Source organism: Juglans microcarpa x Juglans regia, chromosome 2D (assembly GCF_004785595.1).
Source record: "Juglans microcarpa x Juglans regia isolate MS1-56 chromosome 2D, Jm3101_v1.0, whole genome shotgun sequence".
NCBI lineage: Eukaryota > Viridiplantae > Streptophyta > Magnoliopsida > Fagales > Juglandaceae > Juglans > Juglans microcarpa x Juglans regia.
This window is the reverse complement of record NC_054596.1, coordinates 7003751-7031576: the sequence shown is the minus strand read 5'-3', so window position 1 is coordinate 7031576 and position 27826 is coordinate 7003751. Positions and strand designations below refer to the sequence as shown.

Genomic DNA, 27826 nt, shown 5'->3' with positions numbered 1-27826 from the left:
TTCCGTTTCTCCTAACTAAGGATTATGATAAAGTGGTAATGAAAGTCTCATTCAGCCAACTCAGACCAGCAAGTTTCAGCACATGACAACAATCCACTACATGTTCCAGTCCTAATTTTATAGTTTGTTTATAAGACTATGTCAAAACTGCTTCAAGCGGCTTCTCTTTGTGAAAAATGGGTAAAATTCAAGTCATTTGCTCCATATCCCTCTTTGTTTTATTTTTCTTGTGTTGTACTTGTTTGTTTGAGATGATTGTCGATAAAAGTCAAGTCTTGTATCTTGTAAGTTGTAACCGTTTATTATATCAACGATATGCTTGTCTAAAATATATATAATATATATAAAAGGTGTTTTAGTTAATTTATACCGGCCAATTAAATAGTATATCTATATTTTATATTGATCAAACAGTAAACAATTAAAATATCTATATTTAACGATCAATAATATTGAAGAAAATGTATTTTTAAGGGGGAAAAAAAACAATGCCCAAATTTTATTTATTACTCTCACTGTTAACGAAAGAAAACCTTACAAAAATAAAGCTTGGGATTACATAAAATCTGAACAAAACTTATGAAAAAAATTGTCCCAAAAATGGTACAATTGAAAAAATTGCATACCTCAAAAAAAAAAAAAAAAAAAAAAAAAGAAAAAGAAAATTGCAAGATAGTTGAACAACTCAAGTGATGATCAATGTCCACGTGTGTAACATCGAAGCCCTTAGCCAGTAATCGTGGAGCACATCATATATATTGAAGCCAACTACCCATTCACTACTTACATATATTTTAAAAAAATTAAATATAAAAAAAATGATAAATAAATAGTAACTTATTGTTTTCCTACCAAAAAACTGAGCAAAGATGCCAATTAAACCAGCACTCGCTCAAACGTCAAGCCGTACCATTCCCAAACTTCTCTTTTAACTACACATCTACACCAAACGTCTTTTTCTTCTTTGGATAGCTAACCGCAAGGTTCCCATTTTGTACCTTCTGAGCATATTCTATAAAGTACCTTTCTCCTAATTCACCATGAAAGTTCTTTCCAGTTTCCTCTTATATCTCCGCCAAAACGGAGGAACGGAGGACATGCATCCATTTTAACTCTTTTGTTGTTTTCTGGTCAGAACACCACCATCCACACACATACACACCCCTTTGGATTCCTTGTGAATTTTTCTTCGACTTTTGCCAAATGGGTCTTTGGCAAAACTTGCTTTTGATGAAAGCTTCAGTAATATTATTTCTCAGGTTTAATGCCTCAGCTTGCTCCAATGGAGAGTGCAAGGTTCGTGTGTGCCTTGAATTTTTCTTAATGCTACTACATATTACGACAACAGTTCTTATTATTTTTCGCTCTAATAGCAGTTACTGGATCCATGCTCATCCGATGGAGATTGCCAGGCGGGACTCTACTGTTTCTCTTGCCCCCAAGGATTTTCAGGCAATAGATGTGTCAGATCAACCACTACAAACCAATTCAAGCTTCTGGTAGTGTATTTCTCTCTCTCCTCACTCTGATACACATATCAGATTATTAGAGTTATTTCAGGCGAAGTTCGATGCAAAAAACTCTCATATCCGCATTCTTCCCGTATTGATGTACATATAAAAATGTGCCTTTCTAGGACAGAAGTTGGAAGTTGGAACCTCTGGGAGAGTATGTTAATTGGCTAGCAGGAAAGTGTTCATTGCCTAGGACTGTTCAAAATCGATTAACCTTTTTTGCTTCTTGCTTTAACTCTTTACGTTTCAGTTTTCTTGTTCTTGTTCTACTCCTTTTTCTCATCAAGAGTGTTACATATTGGGAAGGCATTGTATTTGGTTGCGTAGGGATATGGGTGTTGTGTTTTTTCCTGTGTAAGAGGTAGAAAGGACCATAAATAGATAGCGTGACGCATTGGGTTTTGGATTGCGGGCTAGACAGGGGAGAGAAGTAACAGTACTACATGGTGATATTATTTGTATATTCCGTCCAGCTTTTTCGGCCATCCTCCCTGGCCTGCAAATTGCATTTTTTAAAAAAAAAAAATATGTTTTAAATATCTTTAAATATTAAAAAAAAAATACATGAGCTGATGAAAATGAAAATGCAAAACTATGGCCATACTATGATAGTAATATAGGAACAAACTCTATCTTTCTTTTTAAAACATTTTCAATTATGTATTATTAGGAATATAATACAAATAATTAAATATATTTTCTTGTTAATTAAATTTTTGGGACACGTAGTGAATTTCAATCCTAACCCCCTACCCCCATTCAATTAAATATGTCATGGACACGTTAGAGAAAATATGTAAAATATAATATAAATAATTAAATCTACATTTTCTTATCAGTTTTTGAGACAATTTTTAATTTTGTGTACTTTATGAATAATATTATTAAACCTATTTGCCATGTTATATACACTTCATTTTGTATTTATTTATTATTGTGAAAATTAAAAAATGGTTAATCTGTTGATAATTTTAAAAGTTATATGTAACATTATTTATCCTAAGATGGTCAGTTTTACAAATGTAGATGCCATCGGCCTAATGATCTAAAGTTAAACCCTAGAATTAATTAGAATAAAGGAAATTCTAACATTCATATAATGCATCTTTTAGCTATGTTGCGGGCTAGGTTTTATACTTCTGATAGCCACTGCTGGGAATGTATGCAGACGCAGGGCCTAACAAATTGAGCCTGAATTACCCATTCTACTTTCTTAAGTACCACAGCCCTAAAAGAAAAAAAGAAGAAATAAAGAGCTATATATATATATATATAAATATATATGTATATAGCTACTTTCTCGATCGTTTTACTCTCCACTGCTGGGAATGCACTCATCAATTCCTTTATTCTTTTCATTTATTTTGATTTCATTTTGTTCCTGAACAGAATAATTCTCTGCCGTTCAATAAATATGCATTCTTGACAACCCATAATGCTTATGCTATCGATGGAGAGCCATCTCACACGGGAGTTCCTCGGATTACCTTTACAAATCAAGAAGATACTGTCACTCAACAGCTAAATGTACGATCTTTTTTGCAATTCTCTCTCCTTTTTGTAAACTAAGCTTGTCTTCTATTGTCCTAAAATTTCATGAAAAATTATATTTATGGTCCTCACATTACACACCATACTTTTTTGTTTAATTTTTTTTTTCTCTTATCAAATATATGGTATATGGATCACGAGTAAAATAATTCAATAAGATTAAGAAAAATAAAATTAAAAAAAATTTGGTGTGTTGTGTGCGAAGATAATGAGTAGCAAAGCTCAAATTTCATTGATTATGTTGTAAACTAGTAATTAACCCATCGCGCTTTGTTTTTAGAATGGAGTTCGCGGCTTGATGCTCGATACGTATGATTTTCAAGGAGAAGTATGGTTGTGCCATTCTTCTGGAGGACAATGCCATGACTATACTGCATTTGTATGTGCACTTTATCCCTTATCTCTACCAAAGAATCACTTGTATTGAATTAAAAAAAAAAAAATGATACTTGCTAGTTGGTACGAAAGACACACTATCCACGCCACTGATATGACAGTACGTATGTGATTTGCAAGAAGCAAATCAATTAATCTTACCATGTTGAGGCTTGCAAGTATGCTTTTGAAAATTCACATTTGTATTCCCAATAGGAACCTGCTATAGACACGCTGAAGGAGATCGAAGCTTTCTTATCAGCAAACCCATCAGAAATTGTCACATTGATATTAGAAGACTATGTTCAAGCTCCGAATGGACTGACAAAGGTCTTCATCGATGCCGGGTTGACGAAATATTGGTTGCCGGTGGAAAATATGCCACAAAATGGTCAAGATTGGCCGCTAGTCAGTGACATGGTTGCTAAAAACCAAAGGCTACTTGTATTCACTTCAATTAAGCAAAAGGAGGAAAGTGAAGGCATTGCTTATCAGTGGAACTACATGGTTGAAAACCAATGTAAGAAACATGTACTCATAATTAATTACTTTTCTCCCCTGAATCTTTGTTCTGTTACCATTATCTAAATTTCTGGATATTAGATTCTCTCCAGTTTAATTTACATAGTTCACATTAAAAGGTTGGGTATCACCTGAATCCTAAATTTCCTTTTATTAATGATGAGTGTTATCTTTTTCTTAATCTTCTTCTTCTTGGAACCTAAAATTATGCAGATGGAGATGGTGGAATGCGTGCAGGAAACTGTCCTAATAGGAGAGAATCACCACCTCTTGATGACAAAACCAAGTCTTTGGTATTGGTCAATTATTTTTCAAGTCTTCCCTTTAAGATGACCGCATGTGGACATCACTCGGCTGATATAATAAACATGCTCCATACATGTTTTGGTGCTGCCGGCAACCGGTGGGCTAACTTTGTTGCCGTTGATTTTTACAAGGTATCTCCAACTTTCCGGCTTCTGCTTCCATCCCTGTTTGTTAAAGTCGTCTGTATTACCAATAAGATCAGTCCAGTCTTCAGTTTGATGCCCTGCTTACAATGCTAAGTCTAAAAGACCAGGAATGAAAAAGGATTTCTTGAACTTTCTTTTAAGCAAATTAGCATGGCGAAGTGGATGGTTCTCTTCCTCTGCAATCCAAGAAAAAAAATTGGAATGGCCAGGATACACTATAAAGATTACTAAAGTTTGGATTTTTCATGCAGAGAAGCGAGGGAGGTGGAACATTTCAAGCTGTGGACACTCTCAATGGGGAGCTGTTGTGTGGTTGTGATGACGTCCATGCATGTGTGGTGAGAACTTCTATTGTCGTTTTTTAGAATGGCTATTTACTTTTGGATGCTGCTACGGCCAGAGAATCTCACCGAAAGGCATTTTTTTTTTTTTTTTTTGCTTTTTTTCAATCATTTTTTTAAACACTTTAAATTTTTTTAAAAATATAGAAAAATCACAAATTCATTTAAAAACACTTTTCTTAATCAGTAAGTAAAAAAAAATTAAAAAAATAAAATAAAATAAAATTTTGACTAAAACAGTATTTTCTGTTACTTTTTATCAAATCTCAAACTGCATTTAAAAGTTAAACTGAGTTAAATTAAATTTAATTTCCAAACGAAACCTCAGTATCACACGCCTGAAACGTTTTAAGCTCAGCCCTACTTGGCCCATGAAACTATCTTTGTAGTTCTTTGGGGTTGTCTGCACCAAGGGCTGAAGCCCACTTGATGTTGAGAGCCACCAGATTGGCAAAATTTATTATCTTTATATGGGAAATTCTCATCATTTTGCAGCCTGGATCAACCTCACCAGCTTGCACTGCATGAGATGGGACGCAATTATAAGACTGATCATCGAATCCCATCATCAAGTTTATGTGAAAGGAATACGTACGTTATACAATAACAATTAATTTTTCAAGGAAAGCATCAATTAAATGTCAAATCTACCAACAAGCCATTGATCAGTGGAAGCAAACTAACTCTAGTTTGCATGATGTACAAAATACATGCAGATAGGGCAGTAATAGAAAGTCTCTTCGCAGGAAGAAATACAGAGAGAGAGAGAGAGAGAGAGAGAGCAATTGCTCTCCACCATCAATATCTGTTAAAAGAAAAGAACATCCATCTGTTGCTATTTATTTCCTTGGAAATTTCTTCGAGTTTTTCTAATATATTTTCCTATGAATATTATGTTTCCACGTGCGGGTGTAGTTCTCATGTCTTGGGCAAGATTGAGAGAAAATTGGTCCTTGAAGATCCATAGTGGGCCATGCATATGTTCCCTATATTTTTTAAAACAGTAATTAAGGACAAGCAATTAATATACGTAAGTCTTTTATAAATTAAAAAAAAAAAAAGTCTCACTAAGAAAAAGTGAGTTTTTTTACATTTTTTATTATAATGTGGTCTACTTTTTTTATAAAATGTTCGTATAAAAAGCTTGTACATTTAAAACTTGTATATGTTATTATTCTTTTCAAAATGAGATTACTCTATCAATTCTTGGCATCTATCCTTATTTTCCCTAGTCAAATATTGCCTCATATATATATATATATATATATATATATATATATATATAGGTCTTGGCATGTGGTCTGATCACATGAATTCATTATTCATTTATTTATTTTTAATTGAGATAGATTTGAGTAGCAAACAGGCATGCAGAACAGAATGGTTTTACAATTCCAACTGTCCCTGTTCTCTGTCGATGCTTATTCGCTGTATTCTCGTCTTATGGGACTATTTTTTTTCCCAGTATTATTATTACTAGTCAAATTAGCTATATGGTCGGTCGTAAAGAAAACAGGTAGCTAGATGCTATATATAATTGAGGGTATTTAAGGTGCATGTACTACTTAAACTTTACTAGTTTTATTATCAAAATCGAGGATTATAATTGGAGAGTTTTTTCTTGGGGACCGTGGGAGGGATGACAGAACTATTATAAGTTATATATGCACAAGGTGAAGGTAGCCCTCCCCTGGTCGACCCCCGAAAGGATTGGATGAAGCGCTTGCATGTGCAAGTACTCCAAGCATGCATTGCTCATAGCAACATAGAACGGTACTATCGACTTCATGATGTTCCGAATATATATAGATCCAGCACCAAGCTGTACTTATTGTTTTCCCGTGTAGCACAATAAATTTTAACTATTTACTGTTATGAATATATATACAGACACCGTACTGACGTCCCAAACCATCACCGTAGACTTCAAACCACTTCGTCGAGGCCTAAGTCACCACCATAGAGTCGAAGATGATGACTAATCCTTCTGATCCCTTTCCGACTATTGTGCAATTTTTATCCTTGACAGAAATGAACATATATTTTTTGGTCATGGATCTATATATATGAAAAATTCTATACTCCACACTATTATACTTTTATCCCACTATACAAGAAGATGGTAATAAATATGTCACATTTTACGTAGTGAGATGAAAGTAGAATGGTAGTATAGTGTGTATATCATTATCATACATATATATATGATTATATATGCAAAACCAAAACCATAGCCATATCAGATAATGCAAGAAAAGAATCTAGTCAACTAGACCAGTATTTCCACAATGTTGCAATAAAAAGCAGTATCTCATCGAGGAGACCCAAGAGATTTCTGGTCGATTATATGCCTCGATGAAAACATTGAAAAGTACTGATCGATCAGGATTCGTAGTTCCTAATTAAAGATTCTTCAGATTGGAAATTAGAAAAAGTAAACATTGATCATGTGATGTATGTAACTTCTTTAAGTCCAATCACATACATATATATATATATATATATATATATATATATATATGTAATCTTCACCGAATAAGATGAGATTTAGACGCACTCATGAGACACCGGATCATAAAATAAGAAATTAAGAACCCTCTGGTCAAAAAGTTCAGGCTCCAATTTAGTCAAAAAATTAGCTCCCGTGGTTTGAGACTTGACTATTGACTGCTTAACAGTACTACCAGTAAGTAGTGCTACTGTAGTGGCCTATTTTCCTGTGAGATGGATCCTGTTGGTGAAAGCATGCATGTGAGTAGCTAGGCATGGATAATTAAAAGGTATCCAACACATGCTAGCAATCTTCTGAGGCCAATCAAAATTGAAAATTCTAATTAGAGTAGGGCATATGATCATGATCAAGTCTACATCATTAATCTACTAATACTTTCACTACCAACATATATATATATATGTCTTTGATAGATGTTGCTTTGTGCGAGAATAGAGAATAATGGGTTTCATGTTATATATAATAGGTTGTTGGAATATTATACATAAAAAGTGGACCCTCCTAATTTATCAGATTTATGAAGCAAAAATGCTAAATATATATATAAGGGTATATTTGTGTTCCATCCTTTCCTCCCCGGCCATTAGGTTAATTAACTCCTACGTACGCCTCTTGACTTTCTGTGTATACAAGAAGCTTGAGCTGTTGTTTTTAGGTTTTGGTCGGCCTATATCTAGCTAGGTCAGCACAAAGTGTAGTATTCTGATCTTGTAGTACGTACCAAGATCGCTCGCTCACATACTTGCTGTCTGGGACTTGTCAATTGTTCACTATCATCATCCCAAGGATGATTACGATACACCCACGAGGGGGTAACGTGCAATTGGACATAGTTTAGTTGCCTGTTATTCTTTGCTGCAAAACACCAGCCGCATGGGGAGCCCCACCAGAGATAGTTTCAACCTCATTGTGGCCGAGCAAGCACCGGATCACATGGGTTTTGGTACCGCTTTATAGCATAAGGTTACCTGCTGTGGGCTAAATGCAAGAGATCGAAGGAAGAATTAAAAATACAAAGTGGGAATGAAAGAAACAACAGCAAAGACAAAGCAGTCGAGCATCAAAACAAAATGCAATGGGGACCTTGACACATGGTGTGGGGATTCTCGAGCTTGGGCAGTACCGGATCCAACCAAAAGCTGAGAATCTTTTGCTAAATGTTGGTTGGAAGCACACACTTGGGCGCAAAGCTAGCCCTAGTTGACACAGTTTAAATCTAATTAATAGCTGTTATTACTTTAATTTCTTTTCATTTCTATACTCTTGCATTAGACGACTTTCTTTTTCGGTTTAAAATTTAAAAAACCAATGTACTAGTTTCCACTAATATATATAATTAATTACACGTTAAGGTGTGACATGTTGAAACTAATTAATGTTGAATACCTACCTTTACTGATCATTGAAAAAAGAGATGTATGGAGGCCGGAGAAAGGAACTATTATCTTGGTATGATCAAGTGATTATCGTAAAGATGGTGGCTATTTTGGTGTGATCTCAAGAGAAGATCATCAAAGGTACTAAAAAAGGAAAAAGATAAAAAAAACAGTTGATCTTGCTGAGAGAAGCATGCATTCCTTGCACAGACCAATGATATCCTGCCACTTTAAGCTGGGATTGGAGGAGGCTTCAACATATATATATATATATATATATATATATATATATATATATATTAAGACGGCTAGCTAATGCGATTTCATGATCGAAAATGTATGAGGTTTTGGGGTGTTGTCCAACTTGTCGAGTAAGTCAAAATTGGAACTGTGAACTAGGATTGAGATACATATATATATTGGCAGAACATACAACCATGCATGTGCATGCATGGGGAAAGTTTATTCCAATTGAGGGTCATTTCAACAGGGGATCAGTGCTAGCTGACAAGTACTAATAATATTAGCCGACTTTATATATACATGTTTATATATAGCCACTCAAAACCCAAGTTGAGAGATCAATAGACATGAATTGACACGAGTGATCCGATATTAAAGTACTCCGTTCTCGTCTCATTCTTGTAATTATATTCCTCATTATATAAAAAAAAAAATGGTATTCGTTTAAGAGATCAAATTGAGACTTACGTACGCAGGTATAAGTCTACAAGGCTTAAAATTAACCCAAAAAAAACATATATTTTGCAATAAATAAGAGATTTATAACGTACGTACGTGCTTGTCTACTAAGAAGCTAATTAAAAGTTAAGATCACGTCTGCATTAATGTATTTGAAAATAACTAATATATAATTCACTGCATGCATGGAGTTTCCCTATATATGCCGGAGATCGAACGACGTCATGACTGTGGTCACAAGCAAACGATAAGAATATGCAATTGAAAGTGCATCAGTACTTACCCTACGAGATCGAGTATGTAATCTATAAATCTATTATCTGATCAGTGCACGTCGTCCATATATAAGCTTGTCCTTTATCTTATCCATAGTTTTTCCCGGTGCCTTTTTTTTTGTTATAAGCTTCTCTTTTTTTTTTTTTTAAGCTTTTCCATGTGCCTGAGCGTACTATCACCATGATGTCCTACTTGATCTCCTTAATTTTACATGCAAAGAGAAATGATAATATTATATTTGAGAAATTCTTGTATTTTTTTTCTTTTTATACAATGGGTGAAGGTTTTGAATTCAAATTTTTTATTTAGAGAACCAGTCATATGTCATTAGGCAATTAAGCCCTTGGCAAGAAACACTTATCTTAAAATGCATGAAAATATTGCAATTTATTTTAAAAAAATATTTAATTTATTTTATCATTAATTTTATCATCTTCAATCGCATCAATAGTCGTAGGTCACATTTTAAGCGATTACCACGTAAAATCATTTTAAAATTTGTTGTTATAACTCAAGATAATATATATAATTCATCAAAATATATTGGTGTTTAGACAATTATATATGAACCAGAAGATGGATTTTGTATTTCATTAGATTTTTTTTTTCAAGTATTCTATTATATTAACATTTAGCGCTAAAGAGAAAATTACTATATATAATTTAAATAGTTCGGTCCTAAACTTCTAGCTAATACCTTAATGATCAGTACTTTCCAAGCCTATGCCCGATCGATCAAGTTGCATGGATATCCAAGTTTAGATATCATTACTTAGCACATGACACATCGACTTTCTTAGATAATCCAATTTTAGAGAAACAAACTACGTACGTACTTTTTGTTCAATTTCTATATATTCGAATGCATTAAAACAATAATATTCTAATTAATGCACTCCTCATCAGTAAATTTTTTTTTTCTCTCCCTCTCTCTTATATGTACATCATCTAAATAGCATTGCCATAACGAATTTCTTGAAAAATTAACGGCTTTAATTTTTGTGTGTCACCATGCGCATGCATTCGGCAGTTGCTTCATTTTCTTCGGGAAGTGTAAGGAAATATTATAACACCTAACAATTAATTATTTCATATAATAATAAATATCTTTCGAAACAAAGAAAACTGAGCTATTTTTGGATCACTACTCATCGTTGAAACCGATTAATGTCTTCTAGTAATTCATCATGTTGTACTCAATTTTTTTTTTCGAATATACATGAAGACTTTCGTACATTACAAGACTGCATGTATCTAGCTGTATTACTCATTAATTAATATTGATAATCATATATGTATAGTACATTGGTATCCTATATATAAGGTACTGGCACTGTATCAAATATATATAAATAATATAAAGAATCTGATGGAGGTAATTTTAGGAGAATTATCTTTAAATATAGAGAGGACAAAGGACATGAAGATATTAAACTACTGCTATTAATTAATCTTAGGACATATGTATGTGTGTATATATATATATTAATAATTTGTGGGGGGAAGATCACACGTCATTCCTCAGCAGTGAATGTGAAAGACATTGAAATGACACGATTAATGTATGCAAGGTTGGGATGGCAGTTAATAAGGTCACTGATTGCTTCTGGAGGCTGCATTTGACTGCTTTTTTTACTTTTGCAGGGTAAACACCGGCGAGGTGATAACTATTCACCGGTAGTAACAAGTGAAAGCGAAAGTGGTGAAGTCTTTTAGGAAACAGACAAGGAGGTGAAGAAATATCAGAGAGAGAGAGAGAGAGAGAAAGCGCGATAACAGATAAAAGCACAGAGACAAATCAATCAATTCTGTGAATAAAACAGGTGCACGTGGATAGACCTACCACACGTGCACTCAATCATCATATGGGTACCCTTCTCTTTTTTCTTTTTCTCTCTGCAGCAGGGATAAAGACGTCGAGCATTTACTATTTTTCATTTGTAATAATTATATAACAAAATATATTTTATTTCACAACACATATTTAAAAGTGAAAATATTTTTATAAAATGATTTTATTTTTATAAAATATTTTATTAAATTATTTTTTATTTAAAAATATAATGATATAATATATTATAAAAAAAGTGACGTGTTTATCATTTTCATTTTTTTTTATACTTTTCTTCTCATCAGTAAAAGACGTCAAGAACTAAAAAACAATGAAACAGACATCTTTTATGGTCAAGCCAGAAGAAGGGGTCCTCCTATTGTGCAGAGCTAGTGCAGTTCTGCAATACTTATTTTATTCATTCTTTTTGAAGTTGGCAACTGGGATAATCTCAAGAAGGCTGATTCTCAATAAATATACAGTACTTAAGTTTCTGCGGACAAGCATTAAAATTTAAGATATCTGGGTGGGTGAAATTAGAAATAAGTTGCTCTCGTTTGTTTCCGAGTAAAAATAGATGCAGAAGGGATCAAAACCTCACTACTATTCGACGTGACAAGGAGGCCGAGCAGTCAAACCTTATCTTGTAAGATTGTCACTGTTCACACGGTCTGGACAAGTGATTAGGATCCGTTTGTATTCGTGAGTTATCTCAACTTATTTCAATTCATCTCAATTCATCTTATTATTATTTATTAATTTTAACTCATAAATTTCATTATTATTTACAACTCATTTCATTATTATTTACAATTTATCTTAATTCATCTTCAAATACAAATAATACCTCGTTTTTCGCCATAGGTACTGAGGATAAAAGATCATGGATAGATATAGATAGATAACACCAATATCATGGCCGGGCTAAAATCCCGGCATGCATGCAGTACTACTCTCTCGGATGGGGAAAGTTCACAAAAGGATTTACCAATAAGAAACCGCTAGTACTGATCATATTGAGATTAGCCTACTAACAAAGAAGACAAATCAACGTGAATGGAGTTGGTGATTGGGGGAGAGACAAAATCTCTTACTACAGAAAAAAGTGGATCTTCTGCAGAAATAAGGGCTTGACATAATTTGTATTTGCTAAAGACGACAATTAAGCCGCTGCACATTCACCTTTTTGATTGGTGCATATATGTAAATTATTCACCACTCATAAACATTGATAAATATAATATAAATATATATAAATGACTATATATATATTGTATAAACATATAGAAAGAGATGAATGATTAAGAGGAAATAATGGTAGGTAGATGGGAAGGGTACCCATCGTCTGCAGAAAAAAGCACAAGAGAACAAAAAAGAGGCCCTCGTGCAACTACTGATGTTTCAATGTACATCACAACTTTATTTTTATCATTATTGTTGTTGATGAGGCAAAAGCAATCGGCATGAGCTGCATGTGTGCGTGTGGGTAGACATTCCTCCCCCTCTCTTCTGCACCCCCATGCAGTGCCCCCACCCCCCCCCCCCCCCCCCCCCCCCCCCCCCCCCCCCCCCCCCCCCCCGCCCTCTCCTCTCCTCTCTCTCTCCACTTATTATTATGAGTAACCTTTTCTAGCCCTACCGTATGTATGCTATCTGCAGTTCCGTGCACCTCCTTTAATATCCAAGGCCTAAGTCCTATCATTCATATGCATCCATATCTCTACTCTTGTTCTCTTTGCCTCTCGTATATATTCTTATGTTTATATGTTTGTTGTTTTTTCTTTTTTGGAGTTGCTTCGTTCTAATCACTATCTGATCGCTTTGTCGGCAATATATATATATCTAAATTGAGTGTTTTTAGTACGTGAAAATTAAAGACAATAATATCTGCAAACTATGCTGCAACTGCATCAGACCTCACTGTATATGCGGACTGCAATGCCATTTGCATCACAAGCATTGGATTCTAAACTCTAAAGTCAACGTACATCGTCATCGAGCATATATTTTTCGGACATGCTTATGGAATGATATTCACTTGTTAAACCTCGTCTTGTACAGCCAAAATTTATTTTGCCTGCCTGAGATCAGCTCTTCTCTCTTTCTGATCTCTCACGCCCATGCATGCACACACTCTTTTATTCACCGGCCTATAGCCACCATATTCTTCCAACGTCACATCAATTACATCATTAATTATACAAATCACTTGCTTTTCTCCCTCACGAAAAAAGTTTAGAAAAAAACATAACATTATAATTAATAAACATAAAATTTGGGGGAAAGATAGTAATTGATCGATCATCATAATATTATTCGAAAGTGGGACTGCATCTTTTGTGTCAAATCCCTTTCCAAGGATCTCTTCATGGATCGACACTTTCTTCAGGTCGCTATCCAATCCACCTTTTTTTACACTTCGAGACAAGCCATCGGCCTCAACAACTAGAAGTCAAAAAACAAAATAAGAGCAGAAGAGATAAACAGAAATTACAGGACAAACTATGTCTATCATGTAACATGTTGATTAGACTGATGATCAACATGTATACATCTACTGTACGTACGCCGCCCTGAGTACTAATGTATGGCGTATGTTTTCAATTACCTCCATAAGGCAATGTACAATTAACTCACATCATGCATACACTAAATAAATGACATTAAAGATATATCAAAGAATGTATGGTTTGGCATTGGCTTGGCCCAAAATTAAAGTTTCCATTGACTTTTCCCCTCTTGGCATATCCCTTCTATTTTTTATTTTTTTTTTTAATGTTTGGGGCTTATTAATTGGAATTTTTTCAAAGAAACTGTTAAGGCTACCGAGAGGTATCTTATCGATAAATGTAAAATACATTTTTTTTCTTCTGCGTTTTTTTTAATATTTTTTAAATTATTTTAATCATTTTAAAAAATTTATAAACTCATTAAAACATACTTACTTTATTATTAAGTAAAAAATTTTTTGAATCAATTCTCAGTCGGTGGCCGAATGGGAGGCTAGGGTTCAAGTTATTATGATACCAAGGGGGATTTAGGGAGTAGTTGACAAGGGGCACCCATTAGAGCTAGTTATTGGGCGGCTGGGGGGAAAAACCGGCTCGCCCTTCATTAAACCATATAATTAAGGATCATGTATTTATTACTTTCATCAAATGAAGATATTCCTTCTGCACACACACACACCAATAAATTCTGATGTAGTGAAAAAAATACATCCCATATTATTTAATGTTTAAGTTACATACATTATCAACCAATAATATTTAATATTATATAATTCATACATTGTGTTTATTTATTTTTGAATTGTAAAATCTTTTCAAATATATATTATAGAATATATATATAGGGTACGTGTTTGATATTCAAGAGCACAAATATTATTAACATAATAAGATGTATTTTACATAGGAAGGTATGGCAAGTTTGTCTACCAAGTACCAACAACGTTTGTATATTACGTATGATACAACAATAGTAATATTAAGATTTCATTTGATTATACAAATAAAATAAAATGAGATGAGATGAAAGATAAATTATCTTTTTATATTTTGTTTAAAAGTTTAAAAAAATTATAATGATTATGTAATAGTTAAATAAAAAAATTAAAAATTAAAAAATATTAATTTATTGAGATAAAATGAAATAATATGATTTGTAAAATTAAATCGGGCCTAATTCAAACCTTAACTATACTCAGATTTGAGTAAAACCAGAGTTCAACTGCATCATTAATTTCTACAATCAAACTTCGTATCAAACAGTCTATGTCATGCACTACAATAAAAATGCTTTTTAGGGACCAAATTTTTCATCTCAAATTATACTCATTTTGTCTCAAAATATATTTTGAGATAAAAAAATTCCTCCCGAGCTCGTTCCAACAACATTGTCTCAAAAGATATTTTGGGATGAAAGTCACAATTTCATCTCAAAATATATCTTTTGAGACGAATTTGGAGGAAATCGTTTGAACACGTTTGAATGGGAAATTTCTTTTGTCACGGTTGAAATTCGTCTCAGAATATTGTTTGAACGGTTATAATTTTACGTTCGAACTGAATTAATTTGTTTGAACGATTGCAAAATACGTTCGAACAAAAATAAATTATACACCCGTTCGAACGGTATAAATTTAGCTTTCCATTCAAACGTTAAAGGGACAGATCGAACGGTATAAGAGTTCGAACATGAAAAGTTATATTCGAACACTATGAAAATAAATGGCGTTCGAACGATTTAGTAAATTGCGTTTGAACGTTATGTGGTCGTTCGAATGATAATTATTTTATTTAAACTCAATAATAAAAAACTAAATAGACATTCATAATATTTAAAAAAATTTACTAAAAATTGTTTAATACTCACAAAAATTTTATAATAAGTGCGAACTAAGTAAATAACCGTACGACTAGAATTGTTTATACATAAATAGATAATCTCAAAATCTATACGTAGAAAACTATCAGTTGCTTGAAAGCCTGTACTGTTGCATAAGCTGCTGCATTTGGAGTTGCATTTGTTTTCTGAACTCTTCTTATTGTTCTTCATGTTGTTTGATGCGCATTTTCATGTCTGCTTGTTTCGCCAATTGAGTTTCTAACTCATGTTACCTTATAGTCAATTATTCGATTCTTCGATTCTGGAATTCGCATTTTCTAGAGTTATAGAAGTCATAGAGACAAACCCGGAAGAAGAGGAAGAGAGAGAAGATTTTACACAGTGACCCAAACCCCTTAAATATCTTGAACGTTGACTCAGGACTTGTCTAAAAATATCAATATCACTTGTTGAGGAATTTTAGTCTGACGCAGATTCAGCATGTAGGGCAACCATTTTATCTTAGATATATATAAGATAAAAAATTAATATCATTATAAATATTCTAATATATTTAATTAAAACAGATTATAATACTTATATAATTTTCACGGCATCAAGATGAGTCTACTCTCTATTACGATCAGTGTGCGATACAGTATATAATTTTGTTAGATCATAATTGGTATCTGAATCTTGTTACAATAAAAATATGTTAAGATATAAAGTCACTATGATTCATCCAAATAACTAACTATATCCAATAAAAAAAATAGCAATACTAATTTCTTAGAGAGACGATGGAAAGATCTTGAATTTTGATGATTAATCTTCAATTTTGATTTATTTGTTTTATTTATAGAATTTCACTCCTGCAAAAAAAATTGAAAATATTATGAAGCGAAATAACAAATAGGACAAGCAAAATAATTAAATTTAATTATACTTAATATGACGGATCCTCAGATCCTCATACATGTCATAAAGTTTTTTCCACTCAGAAGATCAGACATCCTGAAAAGGATGTTGGCGTGCATCTTCTTTACTCTCAAACTTATTATAATGCTCATGACACATTGCCTTATATTTGCGGAATGCATTACTCATAAACTCTTCAACGGCTTTACGCTCCTCTATCCAACCAAAATTTAATTCAAAATCATTCTTGAAAAAAATAGTCACAAACATATTATCATTTATAATATTCTAAATTTAAATAAAATATATAAATTTATTCTACTAAATCAAAGTTTTAAACATTACCAAACAACGCTTCTTGATAAGTTCTTTAACATCTTGGGGACTTTCAGCCATGAAGTCGTTGCCAAACGTGCATAAGTTGGTGTTAGAGCACCCACATGCAATATAAGCCAAGCTGCTAGTTGTCCTTCGCCTCCGGTATGTTTGTTAGGAATGTTCACCTTGATCTTACCCACCTTACAATATTTTTCCAACGTCACGCCTTTAGTGGTGCCTTGACCTTGACGAGATTGTACTATAGACTCTATAAAATATAAATCAATCTCTATTATATGTCTATTATATAACCTTAATTAATAACTTTTTATGTCAAACAGTCTATGTCATGATCAATACCTTTTTTTTTTTCTTTTCCAAATGCTTTGATTTATAGATGCTGACATCCAAACACAATCTAGCGATATGCTCTGGTTTTTGCCACATTTTTTGTAAAGAGAAATTATAGTTGTTATTGTGAATGTGAATGTGAATGTGTAAATATTATATAATTATTTTGAAAAAAATAAATAAATACAAAATTTACATAAAAAAATAATTTTTTAATAATAAATTTTATTTTTTTAAAAATAATTACATAATACTTATATACTTTACAATTATACGTATCTTTACTAAGGACCTCAAAGTTCAATGCAACTACCTATAACCTAAAAACTGTCAAAAAGTCAATAGCAAAAAGGCGGTATGGTTTTTGTAGGAATCACAGCACACAGCATTAAACTGATATGGGAAACAGTCCAAAGAATGAAACTTGGAGTAAGAGTGGAACCCCCTTCTTCTTCTTCCCCTGATCTCTCTCTCTCTCTCTCTCTCTCTCTAGTTGACGGTAGCCAAAGTAGTTCTTGTAATTCCAATTCCATGGGCAGATCTTGTTGACAGACATGAAGCGCTGGGGTAGGACATGACTGCCTTTTCTTTTAGCTCCAAAACACCCATGTGCCTCCTCCACATATACATATCTTGCCTTTTTTAATACATTAGTTAGAGCCTTTCTCCCGGTTCTCTTATATATCATATAAGTAAATTAATGTCAAATCCCCAGTCATTTTCTGGAAAACACCAGCACCTATCATAGTTAGTTTTAGAGGTAGACGTTCTACAGCATCTCCATATTTAACTCCCACTGATTTTTTTTTTTTTTTAAAAAAAACATTAAAGAAAAAAAACCTACCACCATCCTTATGATTTCTATAATTTAAGGAAAATAGTTCATCTTCATCGTGGTCGTTTTACTTGTTATTGTAATTATAATTTTTTGTAAGAAAATAAGAGAACAAAGTTTTAAAACAAAAATAGATATAAGTATTGCAATATTTATTATTGTTAGTCTCAAATTTTTTAAATTTAGTCCATATTCAAACCGGTAGTTTGAACATATATTAAAATTATCATCTTCGGATTAATGTCAGTTGTTTAAAAAAATTAATAGTTATTAGTTATGTGATGTCACGCCGATAAATAATGATGAGATAAAAAATAATTCTATTTAAAAGTCTTTACATCTCACGTCATTCACGTGATATAATTTAACTTGTAAGATAAATTATGGTATAAAAACTTTCAAATACCATTTCTTGTAAATAAAAGAATGATAAATAACAATTTTCTTTCTAAAATTATGAATCAAAGTTCCCATGAATCAAGGAAAACCATGCAAGCTGGAAGGTGTATCAACTGTGGAAAGAAACGTCGATCACAGATCTGTGCTAAATTGCTAATGATAGACATTTTCAGCTGAATGTTTGGCAGCAATTGTACCGATTGTAATCCCCGATCTTCTTGCCTTTAATTACGTAACAGATTTTAGTCACCGATCCTCTTGCCTTTTGCACTGTATATATAAAGCTCAATTGTCATTCTCCGCATTTTACAAATAATCTACTCATCATCTTAATTATCATCATCTTTTAATCATTTTATAATGTAAAATTAGATGATTAAGAAGTATTTATTATATTTTACTTATAAATTTATCATCTAGTATCGCATTATGAAATGATAAAAAGATAATGAGATGTGAAATTAGATGATTGAAAATTATTTATTATATTTTATTTATAAATCTATTATCTAATATCACATTATAAAATAATGAGAAGATTATAAAAAAATAGATAATAAAAAAAATTTTTCTTTATAAATCACCAAAAAAAAAAAAAAAAAAAAAGCAAAATGAAAGGCCGTCTCTTCTCCTTCTGAAAACGTATTGGGGGAGTTTGCTGTGTGGTTGGAGTGTTCATGGATTTTTTATTTTTATTTTTATTTTTTCCATTTTCTTTCGCGATTTCAACTACTTGTTCAGTCAATCGGCATGTTTAGTTAATGCAAAGGAAACACGAAAGCAGCACAAGTTTGTCATTTAAATTTCTGGATGTCCTTTATTACTGAGGTCTTAGAATAGGGTCCCTTCCTGTAGGGTGCCAGGTTTGTATTATGTGGCCTCTCCCTCTCTCTCTCTTTTTCTCTATTCCCTGTGGTGAGACCCATTTTATATATCTACACTTCTGGCTAACTGAAACTATAGACGCCCATATCATTTACAACTGTTCGTGGAGTGCCTGCAGAGCTTCTTGAGAGCATCAATGGCTTTTTTAATGGTAGTTCTTGGGGTGGTGTTGGTGCTCTGTATCTGCTCTGCTTTGCTGAGATGGAATGAGGTGAGGTACAGGAAGAAAGGTTTGCCTCCAGGTACAATGGGCTGGCCGGTATTTGGAGAGACTACAGAGTTTCTTAAACAAGGTCCGAACTTCATGAAAAACCAGCGAGCAAGGTGATTCTTCTTCTTCACTTGGGGTTTTTCTCTTTGGTGGTTGTTACAGGGTATCTCTGTTTCGTATTGCATCAGTGGATAGGAAGCTTTTGGTTTACTTTATTTCCGCACTTTCTATCTTGGGTTGTTTTTTTTGGACGGTTACTGCTGCTTCTATTCAAGAAGTTTTAAGGTTTAAGCTACTTGGTCTATCCTCTGGACATCTGCATGCCTTCCTTATTTATTTGTAGAATTGAGCTTTTGGTTTGGAGTTACTTCTGTAGAACAGCCTTGCAAATATCATTAAGAAACACAAGGGATTTTCCTTGCTTTCTTTTGCCTGGTCTAAAGAGCTTGTATAGCAATCAATCCATACTAGTGTTTCCCTGTGAGAAACTACAAGCACGCCTACATGACTAAAGGAACCCTCTCAAAGATTTTAGTGATTAATAGTCGAGTAAGGTGTTCTAATTCTTTTTGACTTCATCACTAATCATTCTTACAATTCTTCTTTTTGGATGTTTTTAATCGCAGGTATGGTAGTTTTTTCAAGTCCCACATACTGGGCTGCCCTACCATTGTATCCATGGATCCCGAGCTCAACAGGTACATCCTCATGAATGAGGCAAAAGGCCTTGTTCCTGGCTACCCACGGTCCATGTTGGATATCTTGGGTAAATGCAACATTGCAGCAGTTCATGGCTCCACCCACAAGTACATGAGAGGGGCATTGCTTTCGCTCATAAGCCCCACCATGATCAGAGACCAGCTTTTGGCAAAAACTAATGAATTCATGAGAAGCCACCTTAGCAACTGGGATGACCAAATCATCAACATTCAAGAAAAGACCAAAGAGGTTTGTGTCACAACAATATTACTAATTTGCGGTGGTTCTTTCGTTCTTTCTTTTAATGAACATTAGCTCAACTATGTTATGGCAGATGGCTCTTTGCTCATCCCTTAAGCAGATTGCCGGTATAGAATCCAGCTCAATGTTCCAACCATTCATGACTGAGTTCTTTAAGCTAGTTCTAGGGACACTTTCACTGCCTATTAACTTTCCGGGAACAAATTATCGTCGGGGATTCCAGGTAAGTTGCTTAGTAGTACTTTCTCATTCAGTATACAGTTTTTCATGGAAATTTTTGGTATGATACCCTCAACTCACATCCTTCACAATTTCTTACAGGCGAGGAAAAATATCATAGCCATGTTGAAGCAACTAATAGAGGAAAGAAGAACTTCTCAAGAAACCCACCAAGATATGCTTGGTTCCCTTATGAGAAGTGATGAAAATAGATACGAACTTACTGATGAAGAGATAATTGATCAAATAATTACAATTGTGTATTCCGGTTATGAAACTGTTTCAACTACTTCCATGATGGCCGTCAAGTATCTCCATGATCATCCAGGAGCTCTTGAAGAACTCAGAGTAAGTGACAACATGCAGTTACGAATGTTAATATTCTAGTATATCTTGCTCGTAGTGCTGAATTAATCTTTAAAATTTGTAGAAAGAACATTTGGCGATTAGAGAAAGGAAAAGGCCCGAGGATCCAATTGATTGGAATGACCTTAAGTCGATGAGGTTTACTCGTGCGGTAAGAAATTGAGAATTAAGATCGTGGCCTTCCAGTACAATATATATTATTATAAAATCTCATTTGGTCTGCTTTTTCTCATGCAGGTTATCTTTGAGACCTCAAGATTAGCAACGATTGTTAATGGAGTTTTACGGAAAACCACTAAAGATATGGAACTGAATGGTGAGTTGAAAAGAGTCAAAGATGAGTTAAATAAACTTAAACTTTTTATGGGCTCAAGAAACCATTTTGCAGCTACCATCTCTTTTTGGCACTTGTGCAATAAATAAGTCTGAAACACAGATCATTACCTGCCAATTAATTATATTTAACCACACTTTTTAACCGTGTAAAGCTAGCTAGCATGGGGTGAGTTCCACAAGTCAATTTGCAGTTCAGAAAGTGATGGATTATCCATCGGAGATTCACCTATATGTGTCTGTCAAAATCTACAGTTAATTAAATGTCATGGTGCAACTAACATTCACAAATAACAAGCTATGTGAAGTGTCATCGTGATAAAACCATGGATAGGTAAAATGTCATTTTTTTCAAACCACAAATAGGTATTTTGTCACTATTTTCACTGGGCGCAAGTGCATGCTGCTCCAACCATTGTCAGTTGTGGATTCGAGAGAGAGTTAATGACATCTCTTCTGATCTGTTTGTTTAGGGTTTGTGATTCCAAAAGGATGGAGAATATATGTTTATACAAGAGAGATTAATTATGACCCTTTTCTATATCCGGAGCCATTCACCTTTAATCCATGGAGATGGCTGGTATGCAACTGTTTTATTTATGTTTTTCATGTCTATCTCATGTACGAGAGATTGGAAATCATGGTATGAATGACCAAAAGTACCTGTGACTGTGAACCGCAGGATAAGAGCTTGGAGTCTCAAGGCTACTTCTTTATATTTGGAGGGGGCACTAGACTCTGTCCTGGAAAAGAACTGGGAATAGCAGAAGTTTCCACTTTCTTACACTACTTGGTGACTAGATACAGGTAACTAGTGGCCCGTAAAGTTAGCCACTTTCCTTGTTCTCTACTGTGGTAAGAAAGTCAAAAAAAGAACCTTTACACGATGTAATTTATCATTCTTTTACAGGTGGGAAGAGATTGGAGGTGATGAACTGTTGAAATTTCCAAGAGTGGAAGCACCAAATGGGCTACATATTAGGGTTTCATCTTTTACTAACTCGGACATGTACGTACAGAAGGAAGAAAGTATATAAGATATGAGGGTAAAATAATGTTCTAACGGGTAGGAATTTGATAAAACTGAGAATTTCCATTAATTCTCGGCTAATATTAACTTTGCCATCCCATATAGAAAATATGTGTAAATTTCAACTCTACCTGTTGATAAGGTTTAACGATATGATAGAAAGCAAGGGATAAAAGACGCATGTTCTAGAAAGAGAAACGGAGAATTTCGGCATCTCGTGTTCCTTAATCTATCAAAAGAGTTGAAGTATGGGATAATGTAACAAAAGTTTCGCAGGTATCTTGAAATATCGCATGTTGCTAGACTCCTACCTAGTACCTGGCATACAAGCATCCAACGATCCGCCTTTTTTTGTTTCCTTATTGTGCATATAAAGTCGCTTTACTCTGGCCCAAGTATGAATGCTAGTTACCATTTATGCCTCTGAACCACAGGGCTAACATTTTACTTAAGTTACCTTCGAACTAAAATTGCATGGAGAGTTCAATAATGCACATAAATCAATGAATCTTGTCTTTTCTCAGATAGATGAAAGTCTCGTTAACCCAAAAACAAAAACACGCAAGAGACAGGTCTGAAACCTGCTTGAATGTACCTGTCGAGGTTAGGATACCTGCCACTTCTGCGGAGTGCTGGTGTGACATCAATATTTGAGACGAGAGAGAGAGAGAGAATCAGTAATGTTCAAGCTACTCAAAGAAGCATGTTGTCAAATTTGAACCAAGTAATTGAACCAGCAAGTACGATCATTACAAGTAGTCAAAATCCAGAAAGAAAATGGAAAAAAAAAAAAAAAAAAATGAGGGTGAACTACCAAAGAGGAAGCCCCAACTATGGTTGATGGGATAAAGGGTCCCCTAAGCAAAGTTTATTTTGTTTGTAAACAAAGGAAAAAAAAGATAATCAAGAGTATGAAAATTCTTGACTGACTAGGCGTAGTTGTGAGATAAGTGGGGAGGCTGTGTGGCTGGCCGGGCCTATAATTGTGTGAGTAATTTAGGCAAAATGCGAGCTCGAATTATTGATGGGTTGTACGTAGAGTAGTAAAAACGCCAGAACCACATGGAGCGTGCAGATAGTTTCAGGCATCTTGTGCCCAACAACACCACGCATGGGTCATCTTCTCAACGTAATGTTGGCCCGGGACATAGCTCTAGCTCTCCTGTCCTGTCGCGGCCCGAGTCTTTTTCAGCTAAAAGACAAAGGCCATGCATGCCGCACCTGCTTTCCCTCCTGGGTTTCAATCAAGTCGCCACGAAGTTGGCGTTATTGAATATTTGATAGCAACTTCTACTTCTAAAGAGCAAAAGGAATCGTGCATCCGCGAATGAGTTCCATTTGGTCTGCATCACAGGATTGCATCCTTCAGATTTTTCAGATATACTGTTTCATTCACAATCATTCTTTTAAATCAGATGATTAAAATTTATCGCATCAATCTCATACACCTATTATCTCAGTATTCACAAATGATACATGCTAAAAAAATTATAAATCTTAATAATTATCGGCATATGTTAATAAAAAATGATATTTGCGGTCGTAAAGTGAGCAAGTACCGCGCAATTCTTTTGAAAAATGTTAGCAAATACGAGATCCACATGAAAAAAAATTAATTATTTAACAGTGGAACTCAAAACAATTGGGTGGCACGGCGCTCACGCACTCCACGACTGCATGTAGCATTACTCGTTAATCGCCTAAACAAGATGGAGTGACCATTCCCTCTGAGTAGCGGTGCTCTGTTAAAACTAAGAGAAAGTATTTTCATTCAAAAATTTATATTCATTTGTGTATCACTTTACAAATATATAGATGTCCAGAAGACTAAGTATGGAAACATGCATGTATAAAAGGTAAGTAGACTAATTATACAAATTAGACAGATTCTTAGAATTAAGGTGACTGATTTTCTAGAGATGGAAAAACTGAAAAATATGGCAACTGTCAATGCCCTCAAGTTGGCGCATGGAGATCCGTAATGCCCAACTTGCGTGCAAAATGATGAAAAAATTTCCATCCTAAGGCTTTGGTGAAGATATCGGCAACTTGTTCAATGGAAGAAGTGTGAACGGCTGTAAGGAGGTCAGAGCGAATTTTATCACGAACAATGTGACAATCAATCTAAATGTGTTTGGTACGCTCATGGAACACGGGATTGTGCGCTATATAGAGAGCGGATTGGTTGTCACAATGTAAGGTGAAGGACTCGGGATGAGAAATTTCAAGATTAGTGAGAAGTTGCTTCAACCAGGTGAGTTCACAGATTATGACGGCCATAGCTTGATATTCAGCTTCAGTGGAAGACCTTGCTACTGTAGTCTGTTTCTTTGTATGCCATGAGATTGGATTGGTACCTAACTGAATGAAATATCTGGTGATGGGATAGCTAGCCCAATCAGAATCAATGTATGTTGTGACATGCATGCTACTAAAGGAAGAGAAGAAAATGCCTTGGCCTGGACAACCTTTGATGTAACAAAAAACACGAGTAGCGGCAGCCATGGGAGGAACTCGAGGATCATGCATGAACTGACTAGGAATATTGATTGTATAGACAATGTCAGGTCGGGTGATGGTCAAATAGATGAGTCGTCCAACTAGGCATATGTAAGTGCAAGGATCGGTGAGGAGATCATCGTCTTCAGTGCTGAGTTTCAAGTGTTGTTCTATAGGAAAAGGGATAGTTCGAGCACCAAGTTGTCCACTGTCGAAAAGAATATCAGGAGCATATTTGCGCTGATTGAGAAAGATACCTTTGTGAGAGCGAGCAATTTCAAGTCTGAGGAAATATTTCAAAAAACCAAGATCTTTGGCTTTGAAATGGGTGGAAACGAGTCTTTTGAAAACTTCGATATGAGAGATATCGTTACCAACAATCAAAATATCATCAACATAAATAAGAACAAGAGTAATGTTGGTGGAGGTGAAAAGAGTATATAAAGAATGATCGCCCTGAGACCGAAGGAAACCTGCATCAAAAAGCACAGAGCTTAGTTTAAAAAATCATTGCAGGAAGCTTGTTTGAGGCCATAGAAAGATTTTCGGAGCTGACAGACACGGGTCTCCTCCTTTATGCAATATCCGAGAGGTGGTGTCATGTAGACTTATTCATCAAGGTCGTCATGTAAGAAGATATTTGTTGATGTCGAGTTGATGAATGATCCAATGTTTGGCAACAGCGACCGCCAATAAGCAACGAATAGTGGTCATTTTGGCAACCGGTGCAAATGTCTCATGATAATCAATGCTTTCAACCTGAGTGTAATCCTTTGTAATTAGTCGAGCTTTGTACCTTTCAATGGAGTCATCGGCCTTAAACTTAGTTTTGAAAACTCATTTACAACCAATGGATTTTTTTCCGGGAGGAAGTGTCTCAAGAGTCTAAGTAGAGTTATCCTCTAAAGCACGAATTTCAACAGACATTGCTTCACACCAATAAGAGTGGTGGATAGTATTAGAATAACATGAGGGATCAACACAAGTGGTTAGAACAGTTAAAAAAAATGAGATGAGATGAAGAAAAACGATAATATGAAAGAAAAGTAGACAGAGGGTGAGAAGTACCTGAAGCCTGTATAGCAGGTGAATATGTCGTGGGCTTTGTATGGAATGTAGGACAAACATAGTCATGAAGATAGGCGGGTCGAGTGATGGTGTGGCAGGGACAAGAGATAGAAGGAGATGGAGGTGAGGAGAGAAGAGGCTCGGGTGAGTTGGGAGAAGGAGTCTCTGGAGATGGTATAGGAGGTTCAGGGACAGGCATTGGAAGGACAGGATGAGAAGAAAATGAAGTAAGAATATGTTGGAAATGGAAGTGGTTTTCATAGAATGTGACATCACGATAATAAAAGATGGAATGAGTGTTGAGATTGTAGAGTTTGTATGCTTTATGAGTGCTGGGATAGCAAAAAAAAAAACACATTTAGCGGCACGGGGAGAAAATTTGTCAAGGTGAGTACTAAGGGTTTGTGCATAGCAAAGACACCCGAATACTCGAAGATGATCATAACTGGGTGTTTTATTGAAAAGAACTTCAAAATGGGTCTTATTCTAGAGAATGCGACTGGAGGTATGATTAATGAGATATGCAGAGGTTAGGAAACGGAGATTACAGGCAACATTTAGAAGGTGCCTATGTTTACGTTCCGCAATACCATTTTATTGTGGAGTTTCAATACAGATACATTCATGAATGACGACATAAGTTTGAAGATATGTTTGAAACTACTAAGAAAGAAATTCTTGTCTATTATCAATACGAATAATTTTAACAGTAGTAAACTGATTTTGGACAAGAGCAAAAAAATGCTTTAAATGAGTAAAAACTTCAAATTTAAAACGCATAAGATATATCTAAGTAGTGCAAGAAAAATCATCAATGATTGTGAGGAAATAATGAGCCCCACATAGAGAAGAAGTATACCCCATATATCACAAAAAATGCGATTAAAATGAGAAACATTTTTATTTGCATAAATACAAAAAAGTAATCTTGTGCGTTTAGATCGAGCACAAACGTCACAATCAGAGAAAATACAAGAAGAATTAAAAAGACTAGAAATAATAAAACTGGAAGGATGACTTATACGTTGCCATAAAGTCTTATTGACAATATATTGAGTAGCTAAAGCGAGAGAAGATTCAGGCTTGTACACGTAGAGCCCATTGTAAAGATCACATGCTCCAATCGGTCTCATCGATTGTGCGTCTTGAAATAGACAAGTGTTAGATGAAAATAAAATGACACAAGAGTTATGAAGGGTAATTTGGAAAACTGACAAAAGGTTAAAAGAGAAATTAGGGACAAAATAGACATTATGTAATATGAGAGAGGAAGAGAGAACACAGGTTCCCATCCCTTCGAAGAGAACAACTTGGCTATTAGGGAGTTGCACGTTGTGCTCGAAGACAATACTCCTCAGGTTAGTGAAGGCATCATGGTGGCTTGCGCCACTGTTCACCACCCAGTGGTGGTACCGATCAAAAGAAAAATCAGAAGAGAAAGCAGAAAGTGTGTTACCGACTAATTAAGGAGGTGGTGGACTTAAGGAGGTGGTGGAGGACGACGGCACGAGCAAAGCAAGCAAGGCGAGCAAGGAGTTGGCCATATTGGTAGGGGTAGGGATCGGTTAGGCTGATACTATGTTAAAACTGAGAGGAAGAGTGATTTTCATTCAAAACTGTATATTCATTTATATATCACTTTAGAAATATATA

General features: G+C 34.6%; 3 protein-coding genes across 4 annotated transcripts; 2 read left to right on the top strand and 1 right to left on the bottom strand.

Moving 5' to 3' along the window:
- The first annotated feature begins 970 nt into the window (after positions 1–970).
- Positions 971–5621, top strand: LOC121248226 (PI-PLC X domain-containing protein At5g67130-like). 2 transcript variants are annotated; one of them, XM_041146624.1, is made up of 8 exons: positions 971–1296; positions 1374–1499; positions 2904–3041; positions 3346–3444; positions 3657–3960; positions 4176–4399; positions 4666–4752; positions 5251–5621. In XM_041146624.1, the coding sequence occupies exons 1-8, from the start codon at positions 1204–1206 to the stop codon at positions 5281–5283; spliced, it is 1104 nt and encodes a 367-aa protein (XP_041002558.1). In that variant the 5' UTR covers positions 971–1203; the 3' UTR covers positions 5284–5621. The 2 variants fall into 2 exon arrangements, with proteins under 2 accessions (XP_041002558.1, XP_041002559.1); XM_041146625.1 differs by having other exon boundaries at positions 973–1296; positions 1377–1499.
- Positions 5622–19432: 13811 nt separating this feature from the next.
- Positions 19433–22798, top strand: LOC121248224 (cytochrome P450 85A-like). The gene is made up of 9 exons (XM_041146623.1): positions 19433–19811; positions 20325–20646; positions 20732–20881; positions 20980–21225; positions 21308–21394; positions 21481–21559; positions 22050–22156; positions 22259–22383; positions 22487–22798. The coding sequence occupies exons 1-9, from the start codon at positions 19624–19626 to the stop codon at positions 22611–22613; spliced, it is 1431 nt and encodes a 476-aa protein (XP_041002557.1). The 5' UTR covers positions 19433–19623; the 3' UTR covers positions 22614–22798.
- Positions 22799–24730: 1932 nt separating this feature from the next.
- LOC121248542 (uncharacterized mitochondrial protein AtMg00810-like) lies at positions 24731–26372 on the bottom strand. Its single transcript, XM_041147025.1, has 2 exons — positions 26174–26372; positions 24731–25578 (listed from the first exon to the last, which is right to left on the bottom strand). The coding sequence occupies exons 1-2, from the start codon at positions 26370–26372 to the stop codon at positions 24731–24733; spliced, it is 1047 nt and encodes a 348-aa protein (XP_041002959.1).
- Positions 26373–27826: the final 1454 nt, after the last annotated feature.

Bases quoted from the DNA above. Each gene is read 5' to 3' on its own strand.
- LOC121248226 (XM_041146624.1), top strand. From the start codon at position 1,204: ATGGGTCTTTGGCAAAACTTGCTTTTGATGAAAGCTTCAGTAATATTA. The intron at 3,042-3,345 runs GTACGATCTTTT...CTTTGTTTTTAG, and splicing joins CTGTCACTCAACAGCTAAAT to AATGGAGTTCGCGGCTTGAT. The intron at 3,961-4,175 runs GTAAGAAACATG...AAAATTATGCAG, and splicing joins CTACATGGTTGAAAACCAAT to ATGGAGATGGTGGAATGCGT.
- LOC121248224 (XM_041146623.1), top strand. From the start codon at position 19,624: ATGGCTTTTTTAATGGTAGTTCTTGGGGTGGTGTTGGTGCTCTGTATC. The intron at 19,812-20,324 runs GTGATTCTTCTT...TTTTAATCGCAG, and splicing joins ATGAAAAACCAGCGAGCAAG to GTATGGTAGTTTTTTCAAGT. The intron at 20,882-20,979 runs GTAAGTTGCTTA...AATTTCTTACAG, and splicing joins ATTATCGTCGGGGATTCCAG to GCGAGGAAAAATATCATAGC.
- LOC121248542 (XM_041147025.1), bottom strand. From the start codon at position 26,372: ATGCCTGTCCCTGAACCTCCTATACCATCTCCAGAGACTCCTTCTCCC. The intron at 25,579-26,173 runs GTACTTCTCACC...TTTTTGATGCAG, and splicing joins ACCTGCTATACAGGCTTCAG to GTTTCCTTCGGTCTCAGGGC.